Below are 20,101 nucleotides of genomic sequence, written 5' to 3' on the forward strand. Positions count from 1 at the left end.
ACAAAATGTGAGAACTAGATCATTTTTTTCCTCTTACATTGAACCTTATTCATTTCAGCTGTGGCTGAATAACATTCTCATCAGCAATCGCAGTGTTTTTCAACCTTTTTTTATGACCATTTCACTAAGGGAAAAAAATTAAATTCAGGTTCTCCCTAACAAGAGAAACTCAACACTGTGAGATAAGATTTTTCTAACCATTGTAATAGCTAAGATTTTAAAAATCCTTTCTCCCCAGTAAGCATCCATTTTGGCTCCCTTGGGCCACTGCAATGATGCCCTGACCATTATGAGACTCACAGGAACATTTCCCTGGGACTGATATCGCTCTTGCTGGGAATGCACGAGGCTTGTGAGAAGAGCTGGGGGAGGGGGTCTCATTGCAGTTATTGGAGGACACAGATAATGCTTTCTTCAGCATCAAGACAGATATACTCTTATTTCACAGGTGAGAAAAGTAGAGTGAAAGATCATCAGAAAAGTGTAGGAGGATAGAGGCAGCTGAAAATACAGTCCTGTTGTTCTAAGGTGCATCCTTTAAGAGGAGTGTTGAGATTAGGTGATTTGGAAAAAAATTTGATCTTCACAAGAATAAAGTGCTGTATAACTCCTTAGAAATTAAGTCCTCCTCTAAAAATTTCCTCAGTGTGGAATGAAGATGTCTTAGTGGACTCTTTGTTATGGATCTAGATTGACATCTGACTGACTTAGCTTCACAAGAGGCCATCAGTTCTCATTGTCTTTCCTTTGTTCTTTAGATATCTCTCATTACCAGAGTATCCAAACCAGTTAGGTACCAATACACAAGAAGTGGGAGAATAAACAAAAACATACAGAACCACAAAGATATGGTGGTGGGAGAGTGGAGACCAGGCTTGCACCCATTTCATGAATAATTGAATGGTGTGAGGGAGCTCTGATGGCATGTTTAACAAGCAGAGAAGGTTGTTTCTTGATTTACAGACTTCACTAGCCATCTTTTGAACCACCACGCTGGATGCTTGCAAAGATATCTGGGTAAACAGAACCCTACCCACTTCTGTATGTAAAACCTTTCTGTATTTTCAATTGTTTACCTTAAAAAGGTATTTTTTTTAATTGCGGTAAAATCATATCACACAAATTTACCCTTTATGTGTAAGTACAATATTGTTAACTAAATACATAGCACTGTACAATGGAACTCCAGAACTTTTCTTCTTGCCTGACTGAAACTCTGCCCATTGAATAATTCTCCTTCCTCCCTTCCCCCCAGATCCTGGGGACCACTATTCTACTTTCTGCTTATATGTGTTTGACTACTGTAGGTACCTCATAGAAGTGGAATCACCCAGCATTTTTTGTGACTGGCACATTTCACTTTAAATAATGCCCTCAAGGTTCGTCCACATTGTAGCATAAGGTAAGATTTCCTTCTTTTTAGGCTGTGTAATATTCCACTGTGTGTATATCTATTTTCTTCATTAATTCAGCCATCAGTAGACATTTGGGTTGCCTTTATCTCTTGGCTATTGTGAATAATGCTGCAATGAACATGGTTGTGAAAATCTCTCTTGGAGATACCATTTTCAATTCTTTTGGATATAGATCTAGAACTGGGACTACTGGATCATTAAAAAGGTGTTTCTACTTCATTCGAAAATATGAGTAAATTTTGCAACATTATTTTCCAAAGACCTGGTCCCTAAACCAATGCATAAACAGCCCAGAAGTAGCCTGTTCCCATGTTTTCAGATATGCTATTCTTGAGAGATGGCCTTGCTGCATTCTTCCCATTTTACCTCACCCTCACGGTCACATTCCTTTGCCAAGTTTTATTTTTTTCAATGACTTGTGCCTGGCTTCAAGACTTTTCACGATGTTTTCCCACTTGGCTCACTTTGCTTATTCTTCAGCTGCACCAGACACTTTCGATGCACAGAAACAAATCCAGAATAAACACTCTAAGTGTGTGTAGCATTTTTGAGTCTGATAAATAATCACCTCCAGCCAATCTCAAACATGAACAATAAAAATTTTAGGATATTGGGTTTGCAATAGGAATATTCCCCATCCATATATAGATTGCAGGTATATACACACATATATTATACATCTAATAATATGCTTAAATAAAAAAAAAAAAACTACTCAGGACTTTTGTATATGAATACCAATTTAGTTGTAAATGCTATTAATGCAGGCAAGACTGCAGAATTCCAAGTCAGCATTGTGCTTTTATTTTTTTCCAACCATTTTAACTAAAAGAAACTTGAGTAGTGAGTAGAGGTAAAGAAGGAGTGGAGCAGGAAGGTGATGGAGAGGGGGAAAGTTGAAAGAAATGGAGAGAAAAGAAACAAAAACATCCTCACTCCCTTCTCATCCTGCTTTAAGTGGAAATTCCAGCTGGGTCATTTCAAGAGGAAGTTACTGTCAGTGGTAAAGATATTTAGGTGTAAATTACCAGAAATATCTAAGGCAAGGTTTTCATCAGTAAGAGAAGCCACAGTATCAGAGAATTTTTATGTCTATCTTTAGAACGAAAAGGCAAAGACCACCAAGAAGCATGCAATCTTGAAGAAAAATGATGTTCCGAAAACTGGAACCACATGGGGTAACCTCATTAATCACCACACATGCATACAAGATCTGACGGCGTAATTTAATGGAAAAGCTGCACTCAGTCCACATCATGGGGCAGGGAGTCCAGAGATTCTACATGTGAAAACGGAATAATAGAGTACTTTAAGTTGAGATTCCATTTTAAAGAAGGTCTCGGACTTTGATTTCAAACCCAGTGGCACATCTTACATGCTGCAAATTCCCTCAGTTTACTACCCAAATCAGAAACGAATTTTTTCTCCGCAAAATTCTCACGTTGCTCAAGAAAATATTATTTCTGTCATTCAGAATGAAAGAAACAGGAGATGACACCAGGCCCCAGGCCAGATCAAAGCTGTCTTGATCAGCAAATTAGATTTTCAGCCTGTCCCAGGATGAGTAGCAGATGGCTTCTTGGACTCCACAAAGATAGGGATGTCATCTCTATTTGGTGAGAAGGGGTGAGTATTGTTCAGGTTCAGTCAGGCTTCCTCCGAGAAGAACTATCACTTCTCTCATCCTAAGCTCTTATTTCCTAATAGTTCACATTTCATTACTTGAGCTCTTTGAATCTTTTATTCTAGCCTGTTGATGTAATTCTCCAGGGAATCTCAGTTCGGACTGACTTTGGCCATAAGCGACAAGTCTTTATAGCAACCCTACAGTTAAGAGTTTCTATCTCCCTGATATCTTGGGATCTGTTTTATTTTGAAGGTGCCATATTGTCTCATATCTGTTAAAAGAACAAACGAACGGATAGTTTTAAAACATGAAATGATTCTACTGTCTGTTAGGTTGAATGTGTTTCTGGTATTGATTTTGATTTGGATTAGAAATGTGCCAAAAAAGCTGTTTCAGACACAGCTATGAGGGATATAGAGAGAAACAAAATCTTAAATGTGTCAATGAATAAACTAGAAAGCTGATTTCTTAAGCACAGCAAAATAAAAAAGGAACTGAAGACTAATTAATGTTTTCTGTGTTCACTGAAGTCACAAAGACTGGTATAAAATTCAATCATGACTGACAAGTCCACACAAAATTCCACTCTCTTGTTGCTATGAGAATCTGTAAACATGAAGTACAAAAGTAAGGTTTTGCTTACAGATGTGAGATTGCTATCACTAAAGAAGACTCCCACCTATCATTTTTGCATCTCTGTAACGTCCCCTCAGTGCCAGGTATGGAACAGAGGCACAATATTTGCTAAGTTGAATAGCTAAAGTCAAGCTCCTTTATACTCCTTTCGTTCTATACTTTAAACTTTCCCACTTACTGGGAAAGAATTCAAGATCCTTTCTTTATCGACTCTCCAAACAAAACTCACATAAACTTATAAGCAACCTACAAAAGGTATATGTGTATATGTATTTATATAATCCAGGGGCTAAACATATACAATCCAGGGGCTAAATCTTCTCTCAGCTACTATTGATATCACCGCTGCACTGCTTCTAAAGCTACCAGCATGAGCAACTTGCAATGAGCGAGGCAATGCGCAATAGGTCTGTATGTGTGTATATAAAATTACATTTAATCCACAAGAAATACGCAAGAAAGATATACATCTATTAAGGAAACAGAAGCTCAGAAAGACTAACTTGACCAAAGACGCACAGCTACTGAAGAGCTGGTACACTTAAAGTATTAAATCCTGGAATGGTAGCAAAAGGAAAAGCTGAGTAAAGGAGAACAGTCATCTGCGAGAGTCAGGATGGCACTTCCAGACCACCACCAGCAATGATGGCAGAATTGGCCTTGAGGTCCAGCCCAAGCCAGCGAGTGGGCACAAGGGATTCTCTTTTTGGCCACAATCAAAATCAGAACTTTTCAGGGATCACGTTTTATTTTATTTTTTAACATTCTCAAGAGAATATGTATCAAACTTCTAAACAAACTAAACATCTGGATTTGCTAGTCTTTTACTTATGAAAAATGACATTTTGCAAATCAAAAGGAGAAACAGAGAGATGATAGAGTGGAGACAGCATCTGAATAATGAATTGGGTAGTGAAAGAGGGTAGGGGTGGGGAGAACAGGATGTTTCTGCAAAAGGAAATGTGTAGCTGCTCAGGAACATTAAAAGCAATAAGATAATTTCCCAATATAGAATTGGCTGTTCAGGCCAACCCTGAGGTATCTCAGGCAAGTTTGTTTTGAACATAAATGCATAAAATGACATCAGGAGAGGGCTGAGCAGAGCATATATTCACTAAATCTTGGCTCACAAAACCCTTCCCAGGAGGAACACCATAGCCCCTGTATTCCAATCACTGAGACAAATTACTTGAGGGAGGAAAAAAAAGGCGAAGGCTCAACTAGTCCCCAAAGAAAGAGATAATTTAATGACGGGAGTGATTGGGGAGAAAGGGGAGCTTTATCTCTAAAAGAGAACTTGAAAAAAAGTTTGGTAGTGAAGGGTAATAGATGGGATCTTTAATGCTCTTTGGCACTCAGAAAGACTATATGTACAACCTTATCATGTAGCAAGATTGCTAAATATCTTGTCGAATATCCTTGCCTCTCACTAACTTATCAGTAGCAGGAGTTTTTCTTAAAGAAACAGAGTACCTCTCTGTCTTCCTATGGCTATATAAAAAACTCCTGATGCTTCTGTCTTTTCCAATGTCTGGTTAGTCATTTATGCCCAAATATTTATTAAGCTCAGGCTCTGGGAAGGAACAATACAAAATCTTCAACCTCAAGCAGTCTCCATTCTAGTGTGAAAAATAGTCAATAAGAAAATGTAAAATTGCATGTTAGCAGCTCTAAGGATTCTAGAAAGAAAATTATACGGGATAGAACATGATGGAGGGAGTGCCACTGTTTTAGGGAAGGTAAGGAAGAACATCCTCTTAGGGGAAATTCGAGAAGAGATATAAATGAAGTGGTTTCTGGACTAACACACTTCACTTATCCCAGGAAAGAGCCCTGGTTTGAATGTCACGCAAAGGCATAAGCTTGGGTAGTTTAGTACTGACGCTGTGCCACAGGAACTGGAAACTCAGATCTGCGAAGAGTTTTAGGTTTTTGTAAGAGTATCAATTGTCTGAGAGGTTATGAAAACGTCTAATGACATGAAATTCAAAAAATGTAAGCCAAGCTGTGAAAATCAATGGACACATATATTCCAAATACTTTTAAAAAGTATTTGTGAAAAGAACCCAAATGAGGCGAAAAAAAAAAAGGGGGGGGAAAAAGTACTATTCTTTCATATAGCCTCATATTGGAAGTTCCTGAAAAGTATCCAGGCATGACAGCATGTTGGTTACAAAATGGTCTTGGGGGCTCTATCTGACTTTGGTTGGTATCTGGGCTCCACCACTTACTAGTTGTGTTTTCCTTAATCTTTAAAGCTTAGTTTTCTCATTTGTAAAGTGGGGAAAATATCTGATATTCCTGCACAGGGTTTTGAGAGTACAATGAGATGATGAATTCAATGTACATAGTGTAGTGCCAGACACACATTAGAAGGGCGATAAATGTTATATTTAGCACATGTTACTATAACTATAAATATAGGATATGTATGATATTATTAATAAAACATACTGTTTCACAATATGGCTTTATAATAACCAATCATTTCAACTGGTTTATATTTAGTATATAGAGGAGTATCTTATTGTAGTAATCTTGATATTTTGGACGCTTCATTTGCTATAAGATATAAGGCCATCCCTGATTTAAATGGCAGGAAACCAAAAGATGGAGACCGAGCTATGTTTTGAAACTCAGGACTTGCATACCATGAGAAGGCATTTTGTTGAGGACAAGTAAAATTTATTTAACAAAAGTGCTTTCCCAGAAACAGAGAGGAGATGTTTTCTCTGTCCTGGATCCCCAGCAGCTGCCTTGGTTCACATCACAAAGGTGCCCTACGAATGAGGAATGACAACAGTGCTCTTCTGGAGAAGCTGCGAATGACAAAAGAAAATGAATGACTCAGGGAAGAGAGCCCCGAGTACAAAGGGAGACACTACCATTCCTACAACACTCAATCATGGATGCCACTAACAGGATGCGGGCATCTCTGAGGGACCACAGGCGTCTGGTTCAAAGCCTGATGAAGAAAAGGTCCCAGGCGTAACACAGGACTATTTGTCATTCTGACATCTAGAAGGAAAAGGGGTCAGCTGGACCATAAAAGGCTGATGTTTTGCCAACTCTATTCATGTTCAAACTGTTAACATGTCCACGATCAAAGTGCCTTTCTTTATGGGGTGGGTGGAACAGATTGCAGTATTTTATAGATTGGGAAAATGGAGGTACAACAAGCACCTCTGTTAAAAACAGCTGGAAAAACAACCAGCCTACCCTCTGGGGAACCAGAAAGCTACACTGACTTAGGGAACAAGATACCAGATACTTGCTGAGTGGCTCACTGTGTCAGGTGCTGTGCAAATTACCTTACACTCAGTATCTTATTCTTTATGAAAATCTGTAAGGTTGGTGCTGGCTTCATTTATAGATAAAGAAACGAAGAGCGTGAAGGCCATTTAGCTACTCTCAGCTCCATCTGAAGCTAGAGACCGCACCTTAAAACAGCTACAAAGTTCCTCTCCAATTGAGAATATTTTGAGGATTCAGGCAAAATAAGAGAATCTAAGAATGAGATAGAGGAAATTACTAATAAGTTGCTGCTATGAAAATGGAAGAGGCTAAATATGAAGTAGAAATGAGTAAAAGTTAAATATATAGTGAGTTAGTAAAGGTTTTGATATCAGGAGCAGTGATTAGGGAAAAGTAAAGGACCTAAATCAAGGATATTATATTAACTCATGGTGCCCACCTTCTCTCTTAATCCTTGTTCTGGACCTATCTGGATCTATCTCTCCATCCATGAGAGAATCCTAAATGACCACCCTGTCATGGGGGTTATATCAGTTACCACATAATCACAGCAAATAGTGATGAAGAGACCAAGAAGGTCAGGTCAGTAGTGATTCTGAGATCCCTCTGTCCACATTGTATTCTCCCATCTGGGACCCAGTAACCCTTCTGTCACCTTTGATATTTGTCTGATTGGAGTATAAGTTTCTCTTAAGAGGACAATTATGGAACTTAACAATATCTCCCCTGAGAAATCATCTATAAGGATAAATAGGACTAGTGGTGAGTTTGCCTTAAAATGCTTTCAGACTTGAAAGGTACAGAAGAGATCTCTTATTCTAGAGAGTTTTCATTAAGATTTTCATTGTTCAGTACTGACCAATGCCACTCATTACTAATGGACATGGACTGTGCGTTCTGAGAAACAAGGTCTTCATATTTGAAAGCAAAAGGAACATTCCTACATTATAACGTTTCCATACTGAAGGTAAAATATCATGGAGATATTAAGAAAGCCATGAAATTTCAAAACTTGCTTACCTCTGTATTTTCTCTTTTTATATTTCACTTTGTATTGTGGAGTTATGTTTACTGATGATTGATGGAGGTACTTAAAGGTGGACTTACGTGTATATCTTTTCACTCAGTTATTGTGAACAAATTAGGGAAAGATGTGGACAGGTGGGATCTGTATATGGGTAGGCAGTTTTTAAAAATTTAAATCAATTTTTATTTATTTTTATTTAAATCAATCTGCAAAATGTCACTAAAGGAGGTCTTAAAAAGTAGCTGAGAAATCAAATATAAAAAATCATATCATAACCAGGAATCAATCCAAACAGATGTGAATAAAGAATTATACGAATGAGATAGTGTCCTATTACTTATATTTCCATTGCCACAAAAAAGACAGATGTAGCATTAGCAGAGTGATCCCAACCTGCCTGAATCTATAAGATCTGAAAGCACAGTCTTGGCTAAATGCTAAAAAGTGTCAGGTACAGCAGCTTAGCTCTACTTTATAAGACAAATCCTGACAGTTTACAAAACCATGATCAGGAAAAAAGCAAAGTGTAAAGGTGTTTAAAATTTAGCATCAGCAGCACAGCACTGGGTACCCCCAAAGTCAGAACTTTCAGAGCACAAATGGGCCAGGTAGTATGAAAAACACTTTCTATTTAATTCCTCGGAATCTCTGTAATAACTCGACAAACTATGTATTATTAAATGTCCCCATTTTACAAGTAAGGGTATGAAGACAGAAAAGTTAAGTGATGTGTGTAAAGTTACCCAGCTAAAAAACAATTCAACAGCAAATGAAACCCATGCAGGCTAGCCCTGCAACCCGAACTCTTAATCATTTTGCTATCTGCCCCGAGCACAGAGCATGCTCATAAACGGGAGATCACATAGTACTTCTGTGCTTCTCATTCAGGCAGACTTTGTGCTGCAGCATTAGAAATGCACCTTTTGTATAGGTTTAGTTTATGTTAAATAAGTAGAGTTTAAACGGAATTCTGGGTTTCCTCACACAATTTTCTTTTTCACACTGAATTAGCTGTCCCTAGAAACCAAAGCACTGAGGCTAAGGCTCAAAGGCACAGGGATAAAGGCACCAGGCTGAGAGTCAGGACTAGATTCTAATCTCTTTTCCGCCACTAACTCACCAGGCGAATGTGGCCCATTCATTTGTCCTCAATAAAACTGAAGCTTATTCATGTCTAAGGCCACATTAAATGTTCAAATGTAATGACCTGGGTAGGCTTTTTCAATAAAATGGTAAAATTTTATAAATATTTGTGTTGAGTAATCAGCTAATCAGACTTTCTATTTCCATATATTACTTGTACATATAAATTTAGGGTTTTCCCTTTGTATGTAAAAGTGAAAGATAAATAAATAAATCATGACAGACATGCAAATGGTACGCACTATTTTCTTATCGTAGGACTCTCCACTGCTGTAGGTTGTGGCCAGCGTGGAAGAACACTCTTCCAGGTACCAAGGCTTCTTTCCACTCTCAGCTGTGCTGCTGATGGAGATAGTGTAGATGCTATTGGTGTAGCCGTCACAGGAGCAGTGGTCTTTGCTCCTTCCGCCGTTTCCTGATGCCCAGACAAAAACAGAGCCGAGGCCTCTTCGCCCCTGTTCACAAATAGAAAAAGTGAAAAATTTAAAGGATGGAAGACAAGGATCACAAACTCTAGATGAAGAGAAATCAAAATCGACAGGGCAGAATCAGATATCTGCAGGAGAGGTGTGTCGTTATTTTAATAACATGCTGGATTTAAGCTGGTTTTTGATGTAAGAGGAATTGCTGTTACAAACTAAACTAATCCAAAGTACAGAATGCCACCATAATCAATAATACTGTATTGAATATTTGAAAGTTGCTAAGAGAGTAAATCTTAAAAGTTCTCATCACAAGAAAAAAAAACTGAAACTATGTGTGGGGATGGAAGTTAACTAGACTCACTGTCATGATCATTTTACAGCATGTACAAATATCAAAACATTAATGTTGTATGCCAATTATATCCCAATAAAAAAAAAAGCTAAAATAATCCCCTTCACATGACATAGGCATAGAAGTAACAAGAGCACCAGTGATGACAATAATAACAGCAATGTTTTTAGGTATATACCATGGACGAAGCACAATTCTAAATGTTTTACATGAATTGGAATGAGTTCCTCTAGTAACTCTGTGAGATGGTACAATTTTTGTCCCCAATGTACAGATAATTGAGATACAGAAGTTAAGAAATGTTCCTAAGGTCATATAGGTAGTAAGTAGGACAAAATTTGAACCCAGACAGCCAGACCCTCAGAGTTATAATTTCATTACTTATAAATCACCATAGTCATGTAATATTGCTTGAAAATATTTACCTCCACCATGAAGGGGATGCTATTGTGCACCCTCATTTAACAGATGAGAAACATGAGGTCTAGAGAGTTTATGAATTTGTCTTGAGATCACAATGTCAGTGAGTGGCAGAATCGGATACTATATCCTTCCTTCGAGAGCTGTGCCTCTCCTGTGCATGGTGTGGACACTAATTGCTAAGGGATATTCATGATGCTACCAGAAAGAAAAGGATTTAAAGATCAAAAGTTTGGGAAAGTTTGAGTTAAGCAAAAATAAACAGGTTCTCTTACTGCAGAACTTCTAAGAGCCTTTAATGAGACGACATGAACGGACTTAGAGGGTATTATGCAAAGTGAAATAAGTCAGACAGAGAAAGACAAATACCATATGATTTCACTTATATGTAGAATCTAAGGAACAAAATAAATGAACAAACAAAACAAAAATAGACTCAGAGAGAGAGAGCAAACTGGTGATTGCCAGGCTTGAGGGGGCTGCTAAAGGTCTGGGTGAAAAAGTGAAAGGATTAAGAAGTACAGATTGGTAGTTAAAAATGGTCATGGGGATGCAGGGTACAGGATAGGGAATATGGTCAATAATATTCTAATAGCTATGTATGGTGTCAGGTACGTACGAGAATTATTGGAGGGATCACTTTGTAAGTTATATGTGTCTAAGCATTATGTTGTACACCTGAAACTAATATAAAAAATAATATTGAATGTCAACTGTAATTGCAAAATAAAAAGTTCAGGTAGTAATTGCAAAAAAAAAAAAAAAGTGGTTCATTGTAAAACCCTAAGAAGGGAGCAAAATCTGAAGTAATTTCTAAACATATTTGACCCTAGATACCTTCTTCAACCTGAGCCATGAAGTTTTTCTTACATGGCAAGGAAATAGAATCATGTTCTTTGTGCCTAACCTTGACATAAACTAACATAATTAAGGAGAACCAAGTTAAAATTTAGATGTATTGAAGCACAGTGACTATTTGGTTCTATGAGATGAGGTCTTCGGGAACACAGAGAAATAAGCAAAAGTGAAGAGTATTTCTGGAAGTAGTTAAACTGAGTCCCTGAGAAATTTTACTATCTTAAAACTACTATCCTAAAATACTGAAGGACACCCAGGCCAAACCTACCATTGTGTAAAATTAGGAAGTGGGAACCAAAGTCACATAGCTAGTGATGGCTGAGACGCTTCCTTCCTTACAGGCCCTAACGTTCTAGTCTTAGGTGTAGAGAAAAGCATTTGGGATGTTGTTTTGGAATTTCTGGAAAAAGACCCAAGAAAATAACGACGACAAAGAATCTGGAGTATCTGTGATAAACTGTCTCTGACCTTGAATCCCCAAGGAACAGAATATTTATGACACGATTTGACTGACTTGAGCATAGATTTCCTTTTGTCCGTCGACATGGAAAAATGCAATATGATTACAGCAGAATGGGAAAAATTCATGAAGAAAGAGAAGAAATTTGTGGATCTTATTGCCCTAGACAGCTGGGCCTGGCTCTCCTTCCCTGTTTCCTATCAAAATATTCATGAAACAGAGAAAAGGATGCAAAAATCACCACATCACCATAAACTAAGGATTATATTAAATATTTTGTCAATCTCTAGAAGAAATTGTTCCTATGATAGCCAGACCGAAAAACCCTAGTGACCAACTTGTATCTAGACCCCAGAAATAGAGCATCATAGCCAGAGAAAAAGAAGGTTGTTGTTCATCACCAAAATGTACCATCTCTATCACACACTGAGGGGCTGTGTTGTAGGCAAAAAGCCTGGTTACATCAGAGCCTTACCTAACAGGTCAACAGAATATAAGAGATAGTGAAAAAACCCACCATAAACACCAAATGGTATTTAAAAAGCACCACAACATATAATAGATTAAGACGCACAAAGCAATGAGAAAGCACATATGGCATGATCACGTTTCTATGTAAAATTATGACTGTGCCTATGTATAAAATTCAATGAAAAACTAATTTGACTCTTAAGGAATATTTAATAAGAAAATATTCACGACATACTTTTCTGTTCACAATGTAGTGACATTGTAATGTAGGATGCAAAATGACATAATATGGTCTCAGTTTAGAAAAAAAAAATGTATGTGCAAGTAAAGAAGTTGATGTGCTTAAATTACATGCATAAAGCTACCATAAAGTGTTTGGCCAGATTAGGAAAGACTTATTTTTCATAACATCCTTCCATGACTACATATGACTTTTATAAACAAAACAAACACATTTATTCCTCTATTAACAGGGAAAACATAGGACCAATTCTTAAGAAATAATTTTACTTAATGTTCAAGAAAGGTCTTACACACAGAAGGTCCACTGTATACTACAAACAACAGAAGCTAACATTTATAGAAATGTACTGCACCAAGCATTGTCTGAACATTTTTCCAAACAATTCAAGTCTATATCATCATAATTTTACAGATGAGCAAACTGAGGCTCAGAAATGCTCACTAATGCCAGAGCTCGAAATCCAACTGAAACCAAAGCCTGAGCCCTTAATCCTTAAAGCAGTCTTTTTTTGAGCAAAAGAAGGGCTTATGTTTGCTATACTGTTTTTAGCCAAATCTCTGATCTCTGCACCGAAGCTTGGCATTCGGATCTAAGAGCAGAGCAGCCTCCAAGTTTCCTCTAGGCTTGGTGGCAGATTTAGAATTCAGGACCTCTCTTGAGTGTCCTCAGGGGGAGGGATACAGGCTCTGACCTAAAATTCACTCTAGACATCCCAACCTGACAAGGACTCCCTTGGAAGTATGACGGCAAGTCATTCTATCCTGTCGACACCCACAGCGGACACCACTCTGGAGGCACAACGACAATGCTAAGGGGCCTTTTGGAGAACCCCTGAGTTGATGTGACTGGATAGTGGGTTGCTACTGCCCTCAAAACATCCTTTCCAGAGAGAGGTGACATCCCTATATCAAATAGATAATTTGAGGTGATTATTTCACAACAGGGTACGGTGAAGGGAAACTCTAAAGGACAGTGAGGGCCAAAAACTCCCCTCCCCCACTCCCACCAGGCCTGCAAAGAATTGGGGAAGGGGCATCACTGGTGCTGGAGACAGAGGAGCTAATGGGAATTGAGAATTGGTCAAGGGATACACCAACCCATTTTGACTCTACAGGGAGGGGGCCAGGGGAATACATACTGAGATCCAGACTCCTCCTATCACCCTCTCATTTCTTGCTAGTGTATCCCACTGGCCAAGCCCTATCAGAAGCCAGAGGACCTGAGAGTCCAAAGACGACACAGAGATCAGTATCCCGCAGCATGGACCACGTGGACAGAAGGAGAGAGAGGATCTGGAGTGTCAAATGGGAGACATCTGGCACCATCTTTAAGGTGTAAAGTGTATAATGGACCAAATTGTGTCCCCCACTTCCGAATTCATGTGTTGGAAGCTCTTACCCCCAATGTGACTATAGTTGAAGACAGGACCTTTAAGGACATAACTAAGGTTAAATGAGATCATAGGAGTGGGACTCTAATCTAATAGGACTAGTGTCCCTTATGAGAAGAGGAAGAGACACCAGGAGTGCACCCATAGAGGAAAGGCCACGCGACGACACTGTGAGACGGCAGCTATCTGCAAGCTGTGGACTTTCAAACTTTTAGGCTCTAGAGCTAGGAGAAAATACATTTCTGTTGTTTAAGCTACCAGTCTGTGGTAATCTGTTAGGGCAGCCAGAGCTGATTAATCCAAGGTGAGAAAAAGAGATAAAGGAAGACCTGCATCCCTCCCACAGGGAGGCTACGGAATATACAGATGTTGCCATCATTCTATCCATGAGGTAGTCTAATCTTTATGCATGTGTATATGGTTTATGATTAAAGACCCAGAAATAAACAGACTGAATTTGCGGGCTGAAAATGCCATAAAGACAGCTGCTAAAGATCTATGGGGTTAATCTGAAACGATTAACGATTCAAAGATTTATTTACTACAGATGCACAGGGGATTTTCATTAATGTGCAATATTCAGAAAACCAAAACACATGTGGTTAAAAAAAAATCTGGACATTTCTTCAAAATTCAGGGTAATTTAAGAACTAAACCATAACGTGGAATGTAGGGAGAAGGGAAGGTAGGCAGAATATTGCAAAAAGAAAAGAATCTTAATACATATTTTCCAAAAATGTAGAAAATAACATTTTCTAAAGTTTGGTAAAGTACTGTGATTATAATTGGTTATTTAAATATGGCTTTGGTTGAGAAAAGAAGAAAACCCTCCTATTTAATTGAGTGCTAAGTTGAAAGTTAGTAAACTTAAGGCAAAATATATTGTGTAATCCACACAGGACCCATTTGACCAAACTCTAAATATTCTCTTTCCTTGTGTATCTAATTGCGCATGTGTTTCTTCTTATGTATGCCCTACAAAAATCAATTTATAATACTCCATAGAGTTTTTATTAAATATTAGAAAGGAGGTCAGAAAAGGCTACTTTATGCTGGATCATCAATTAAATTGAACACCCCAAGCCAGATTTTGAGAGTTATAGAGTTTGATGGAACTAAATTTCTTTCTTCAAAATGGTGTGATAATATTTCAGCCAATATAGTTAGATTTTATTTGGTATTTTAATATTACTTTCTTTTCCCATATTGCTTAGGAATCTAGGGGTGTGAAGAAGTGACTGGGGACTTCTTGCAATACAAAAAAAAAAATGACTGGACAGTGTGCTAGGTACTTTCACATATATTAGTTAATTTAGAGCAACAGCAAGTCAAATATGCATTTTACAGATCAGAAAACTAAGTAACATTTAAGTAACATGTACACTGTCATGTAACGAGAATGGGTGGATTCTAGAGATGGAACCCCAACAAGCTTAATTAGAGCCTATGTATCTGTATATGTCAACACGAAGAGATACAACAAAACAATTTCACTTAACTGTGATATCTTCCAAGCATAGCCTAAATACCTATTTTACCAAAGTCCCTCACCACTCTGCTCCCCACCTTTTTATGATAGTTATCCAGTCAGTGAGAAAAGAGCACAGCTATCTATGGAAGATCTTCCATGGTTCACAAAAAAGGGAGCTTCAGGCTGGAAGAGGTTGGAGAAAGACAAGGATACCCACGACTACTCAGCAGCTGAGATATGAAGAGAGAACTGTTCATCTTTTTAAAGCTCAAGGACATTCTGACTAGCACTTCCAAAATAAATCGTATTCTTTAATGGAGCAGGGTTCATTGCAAGAAATAGTATGGTCTAGAAATATAACATGAAGACAAAACAAAAACAATGACAAACTTTAAAAGGTATGTGTAGTCCTCACACAAAATGTTTGTTCTAGAATTCTGAAATCTATGTTGCTTTTTAAATAACTCTTTGAATCATTATCATCAACAGCACAGATGATTCACATGACAATAGAAGCCTCTTAGGATGACCTGAAAAAGTCATCAGAAAAGACGTATGACCCACAACTGAAAATAAGTCAGGAGCAGGTGGTCACCTCTTTCAATGTTTGGAGATGGCACTGTTGCAGCTTGGTGAGAGGAAGTCACCCACCTTTTGGGATGTACCAGGAGAATGCAGTCATAGCACAGATGCTATCAGACATCTTTGGGAAAGAACACATTAAATCCTGAGATCTGTTTCTTCAATAAGTTCATTTGGGAAAGATGGGGATGGGGGTAGGAAAATTAATTATATGAGACAGAATAGGACCCAGAAAATAAAGTGGGCCACTCCCGCATCACAACCTAAGGCAACTGAATGAGACAGATATGAGATGTTTTTAAAGGAGTAAAAGGAGACATGGCTTCTGTGGGTTAGGAGTCTAGAGGTTAAGCACTGTTTTTGTCAGAGCAATCCCCGCCAAAGTGCTAAATTTGTCAGGCCACTGTACCCTCACCCAGCAAATAAGCATGCTTGACTCTTATTTTTATGATCTACTCCAAAAGATGTAAAAAGTATCAAGATTTCACTTGATTCTACTTCTGCCCTCAGAATATTCAATTATTGTGCTCTCAGAATTACTAAAGTAAACAGAGGAACTACTTCATGTATTTTAAAACCCAACTGTCATCAATTAAGGTTTATGTGATGGTTTGAGTGCATCCAATAGCTTGGTAATTCCACTTGTTTCCAAGTAAAACTTTCAGGACTGAAATGCTTAACAATGGAAAGCAACAACTTCCCAAAGATGATTTCAACATGCAGCCAGCACACAAGGGAGTGTCCTCCACCAATATCTACCTGCTAATGTTCAGCCTTCCATCGGCCCAGTAGCTCCCCTTCCTGCTGTTTTTAATCTTTCCATACCTGCCTTAGTGTGTCCACTGCCAGAGCTGCCCATGTAGCATGAAATCAGACTTATAGGAAGGATTCTCTAAACATCCACAAACTGACTTCCAAAAAACACTTTGAGTGTCTTCCTCACTCCCATTCTATTCTACTTAGCTTGTCAAAGGATAGTCAATGAAGAGAAAAAGACTGAAAATACAAATACATTAGTACTTTTTCTAAAGTACTAAATGTGAAAGCAGCATTCTTTTGTGCATAGTTATCTATTTCTCCCAATTTCTGCCTTCCTGTCTTTTCTCAAGTGATATAGCTTCACTCCCTCCCCTTACTTCCCATCTCAACCTCACCTACCTTTTCTGACCCATAGCAGGTTTTCTGTATTCTGATTTACTGTGTTCTCAATAGGTTTCTAAGCTATGTATATTAAGCAATTTTTAATGTTCTGTTGACTTTTTAATAATACACTGAAAATATTAGATGTAGTTATTAGTGATCATATTAATTTTACCACACACAAATGAAAGTCCATTTCATATGCTTCCAGAGCATACCAAATGCAGTTGACTTCTGTTTTAAAGGAATAGAGAGCCCAATAATAATTATGGGATCAATTGCTAATGGCGGTAGTTGCAAGCATTTCTGGTAAAATGATAGACCTTTATTTGATTTTATTTTATTTTTTATGGTGACATTGGTTAACGAAATCCAAGTTTCAGCTGCACATTTTTAAATGTAAGGCATATATGAACATCGCTATGCAAATATCCTTTTGGATATATGTTTTCAAGTCTTTGGAGTAAATACCCAGTAGAGAGATTGCTGGATCATATGGTAGATCAATTCTAGGTTTTTTGAGGAACCTCCATACTATTTTCCATAGTGGCTGTACCAATTTGCAGTCCCATCAACAGTGTATGGGGGTTCCTTTTTCTCCACAACCTCTACAACATTTGTTATTGTCCTATTGAATATAGCTATTCAAACAGGTGTGAGGTGGTATCTCATTGTGGTTTTGATTTGCATTTCCCTAATAGCTAGTGATGTCGAATATCTTTTCATATATTTGTTGGCAAAATGACAAAATTTTAAATGCCACTTATAACCTCCATTTAGGGTCTTTGTACAATATCATTCATGTTCTAGTACACGAATGAGCAGCGTGGTGCACTGAATTCAAGGAACCTAATGGTGACTTCACATGGTTTTCTAAAAGGGTATTTTGAGTAATGTGGCCAAAAAGTAGTGTAAAGTATAATTAATGTAGAACTCCTTGAGTCCCATGTTCCTGATGAAAAGCTACTGTATGTTTATTATGGAACATAAAGAAAAAACAAACTGAGTTGCTTATTATCATATCTACCAGGATATAAATTTAGTAGAGCATCAGTTAGACAAAGGCTTGGTGGAATGAAGCCTGTTGTCAGAGCTGCCCTTTCTGCAGAAGGGGGTGACACTGAGGGCCTGCACATATAACACAGCTTCTTACGCCTTATCACCAGAGTGCACAACAGTCTGGCCCTTGGCTCCTGAAAGTAGGAGCTAAATAGTACTACCACAGTCGAGATTTCTTTTTCTCTGTTTATTTTTAAAGTATAGCTGGAAGAAAATCAGTCTTTCATGGAGAAAGTAAAGTAGAATATCTAGTAGGAAATAAAGACTGGATGCATTTACTAATGGAAATAAATATGCCTTCAAACAATTTTATTCCTATTAACCTTTAGGAACTGTACATTTAGGAACTTCACATAATAAACATTTGGAGCCATGTAAAGTGCTAAGGAGATTCTTTAAAGCTGGACACATAACGGGCTCATGCAGTAAAAATGTAAATTTCTACATAAAAAAAAAAAATGAAGAAAATGAAGTTAGCCGGGCCAATTAGTGGCAGAGCTAAGATTAGTTTCGCCTCAACCAATACTGATCCCCACTAACTAGTACTGGCACTGGGTGTTCCTGAAAACGCTTGAAACATCGCTTAATTAACAATAGCGGATTAGAGGGGAACCTCCTCTTCCTCAAAGCTTTTCCTCCTCCCCTATCTCATTTGCTAAATCAACAATTCCAAAATGTCTAATTTTAATGTTCTATCTATGGTCAATACATATTGGTAATTTTTTCTCAGACCTTGTTTTCCTCATCTGACTCACTGAAACCTCAGTAAGATTCAGGTTATCTACTTTTGGTCACTACCGTAGTCCTCCAAGCTTTGAGCTCTGTGCAAGCTGTTTTTCCACAGCATGGAGACTGCTAACACTGGTTGGGAGGAGGAGCATAAAGATTAGGTTTCTCAATTTCTCATTCCAAACAGCTAAAAAAGTACATGTGAATCTCATATTCTCTCTGAAATAATCATGATCAATAATTAACAGCACCAACAGCTATTCTGGGTACAGCCAACAATCCCAGTATTCCCATTTAGGGTGAAAAAAAGACATGCCTGCCAAAAGTTTTTATATTTTGGGTCATGTCAGAGCAAAAGCAAAATCATCTTAGACTTTTAGGAGAGCCAGATTTATGAAACTGAGAAAGACATTGCCAATATCAACATTAATTACTTATTTTGGAACTGCCCGGAAAGATACCATCACCTTTAAATTTATACTGAAGGAGTAGAATTTGAAAAATTCCTTTCATAGAAAATAAAAACATTTATTATCAAAAGGGGTAAGAAAGGAATTTATTGTAAATGTTTGGGAAGGCACTTGGAAAGGAGGATAGAGGGATATTCCAGCAATAATGAAAAGTTTATACTCTTCTCTAAGTTAGCTCGAGGTGACAGAATGACTATAATGGACCAGTTCCAACTGTCAGCTCAACTCTGAAAGAGTAAGCAAGCTGCCCCTCTCTAAAGCCCACCATGAAGCTTCACTGTTACTGGCCTTTGCTCTATGAAGCAATAACCCTGAGCTTTCATGGAGTAGCTCGTAACATAGAGAAAATCAGCCTTCTACATTTTCCTTCCATAAACGCAATCTTGACTAAAGAGAATCATACTTCTGAAAAAATTACAATTAATATGAGGCTCACATTGTATGTAAGACTCAGTAGCAGATACTATGGGTCCTTAGAGATACATCAAACATGGTCCTTCCTCTGCGGACGAGACATGCAGTTGGGCTGAGCACTCTACATGTGAGCTCTCAATCAGTCTTCATGACAGTACCATAGAGTCTTCCTATTGCCTTTTCTCAGGGAAACTTAAGATCTGTTAAATTAGTCACTTGCCCCAGGTCAAAATGATAGAGAGAAAGCAAACTGAGATTTCCACCTGGGTTATGGCAACTTGAAGGCCAGTACTTTCTACATCATCACAGGCTGCATCCAGGCATGAAGAGAAAAAGATACTATAGTAAAGGTCAGAAGTTGCTGAATCATTTGCCTGGATGATACCTTCTCCAGGAGTTCAGAGAACAGAGAGGTCTCTGCTGCAGTGTTCACTTTCATGACCAGGATTACAGTTACTGAGCTGAGTGTGCACAGACAGGCCCATATAATATGCTTGACAAGAGCCAATATCA

At 38.0% G+C, this 20,101-nt stretch overlaps 1 protein-coding gene across 5 annotated transcripts in view; it reads right to left on the minus strand.

Moving 5' to 3' along the window:
- PCSK5 (proprotein convertase subtilisin/kexin type 5) overlaps positions 1-20,101 on the minus strand; it is a 400,819-nt gene that overhangs the window by 216,212 nt on the left and 164,506 nt on the right. For all 5 annotated transcript variants that reach the window (XM_036218095.1, XM_016127089.2, XM_016127088.2 and 2 more), the window contains one exon: positions 9,346-9,558. In XM_036218095.1, coding sequence (XP_036073988.1) covers positions 9,346-9,558 — 213 coding nt within the window. The remainder of the gene's footprint in view (positions 1-9,345; positions 9,559-20,101) is intronic.

The sequence above is a fragment of the Rousettus aegyptiacus genome, unplaced genomic scaffold, assembly GCF_014176215.1.
Source record: "Rousettus aegyptiacus isolate mRouAeg1 unplaced genomic scaffold, mRouAeg1.p scaffold_m13_p_3, whole genome shotgun sequence".
Lineage (NCBI taxonomy): Eukaryota > Metazoa > Chordata > Mammalia > Chiroptera > Pteropodidae > Rousettus > Rousettus aegyptiacus.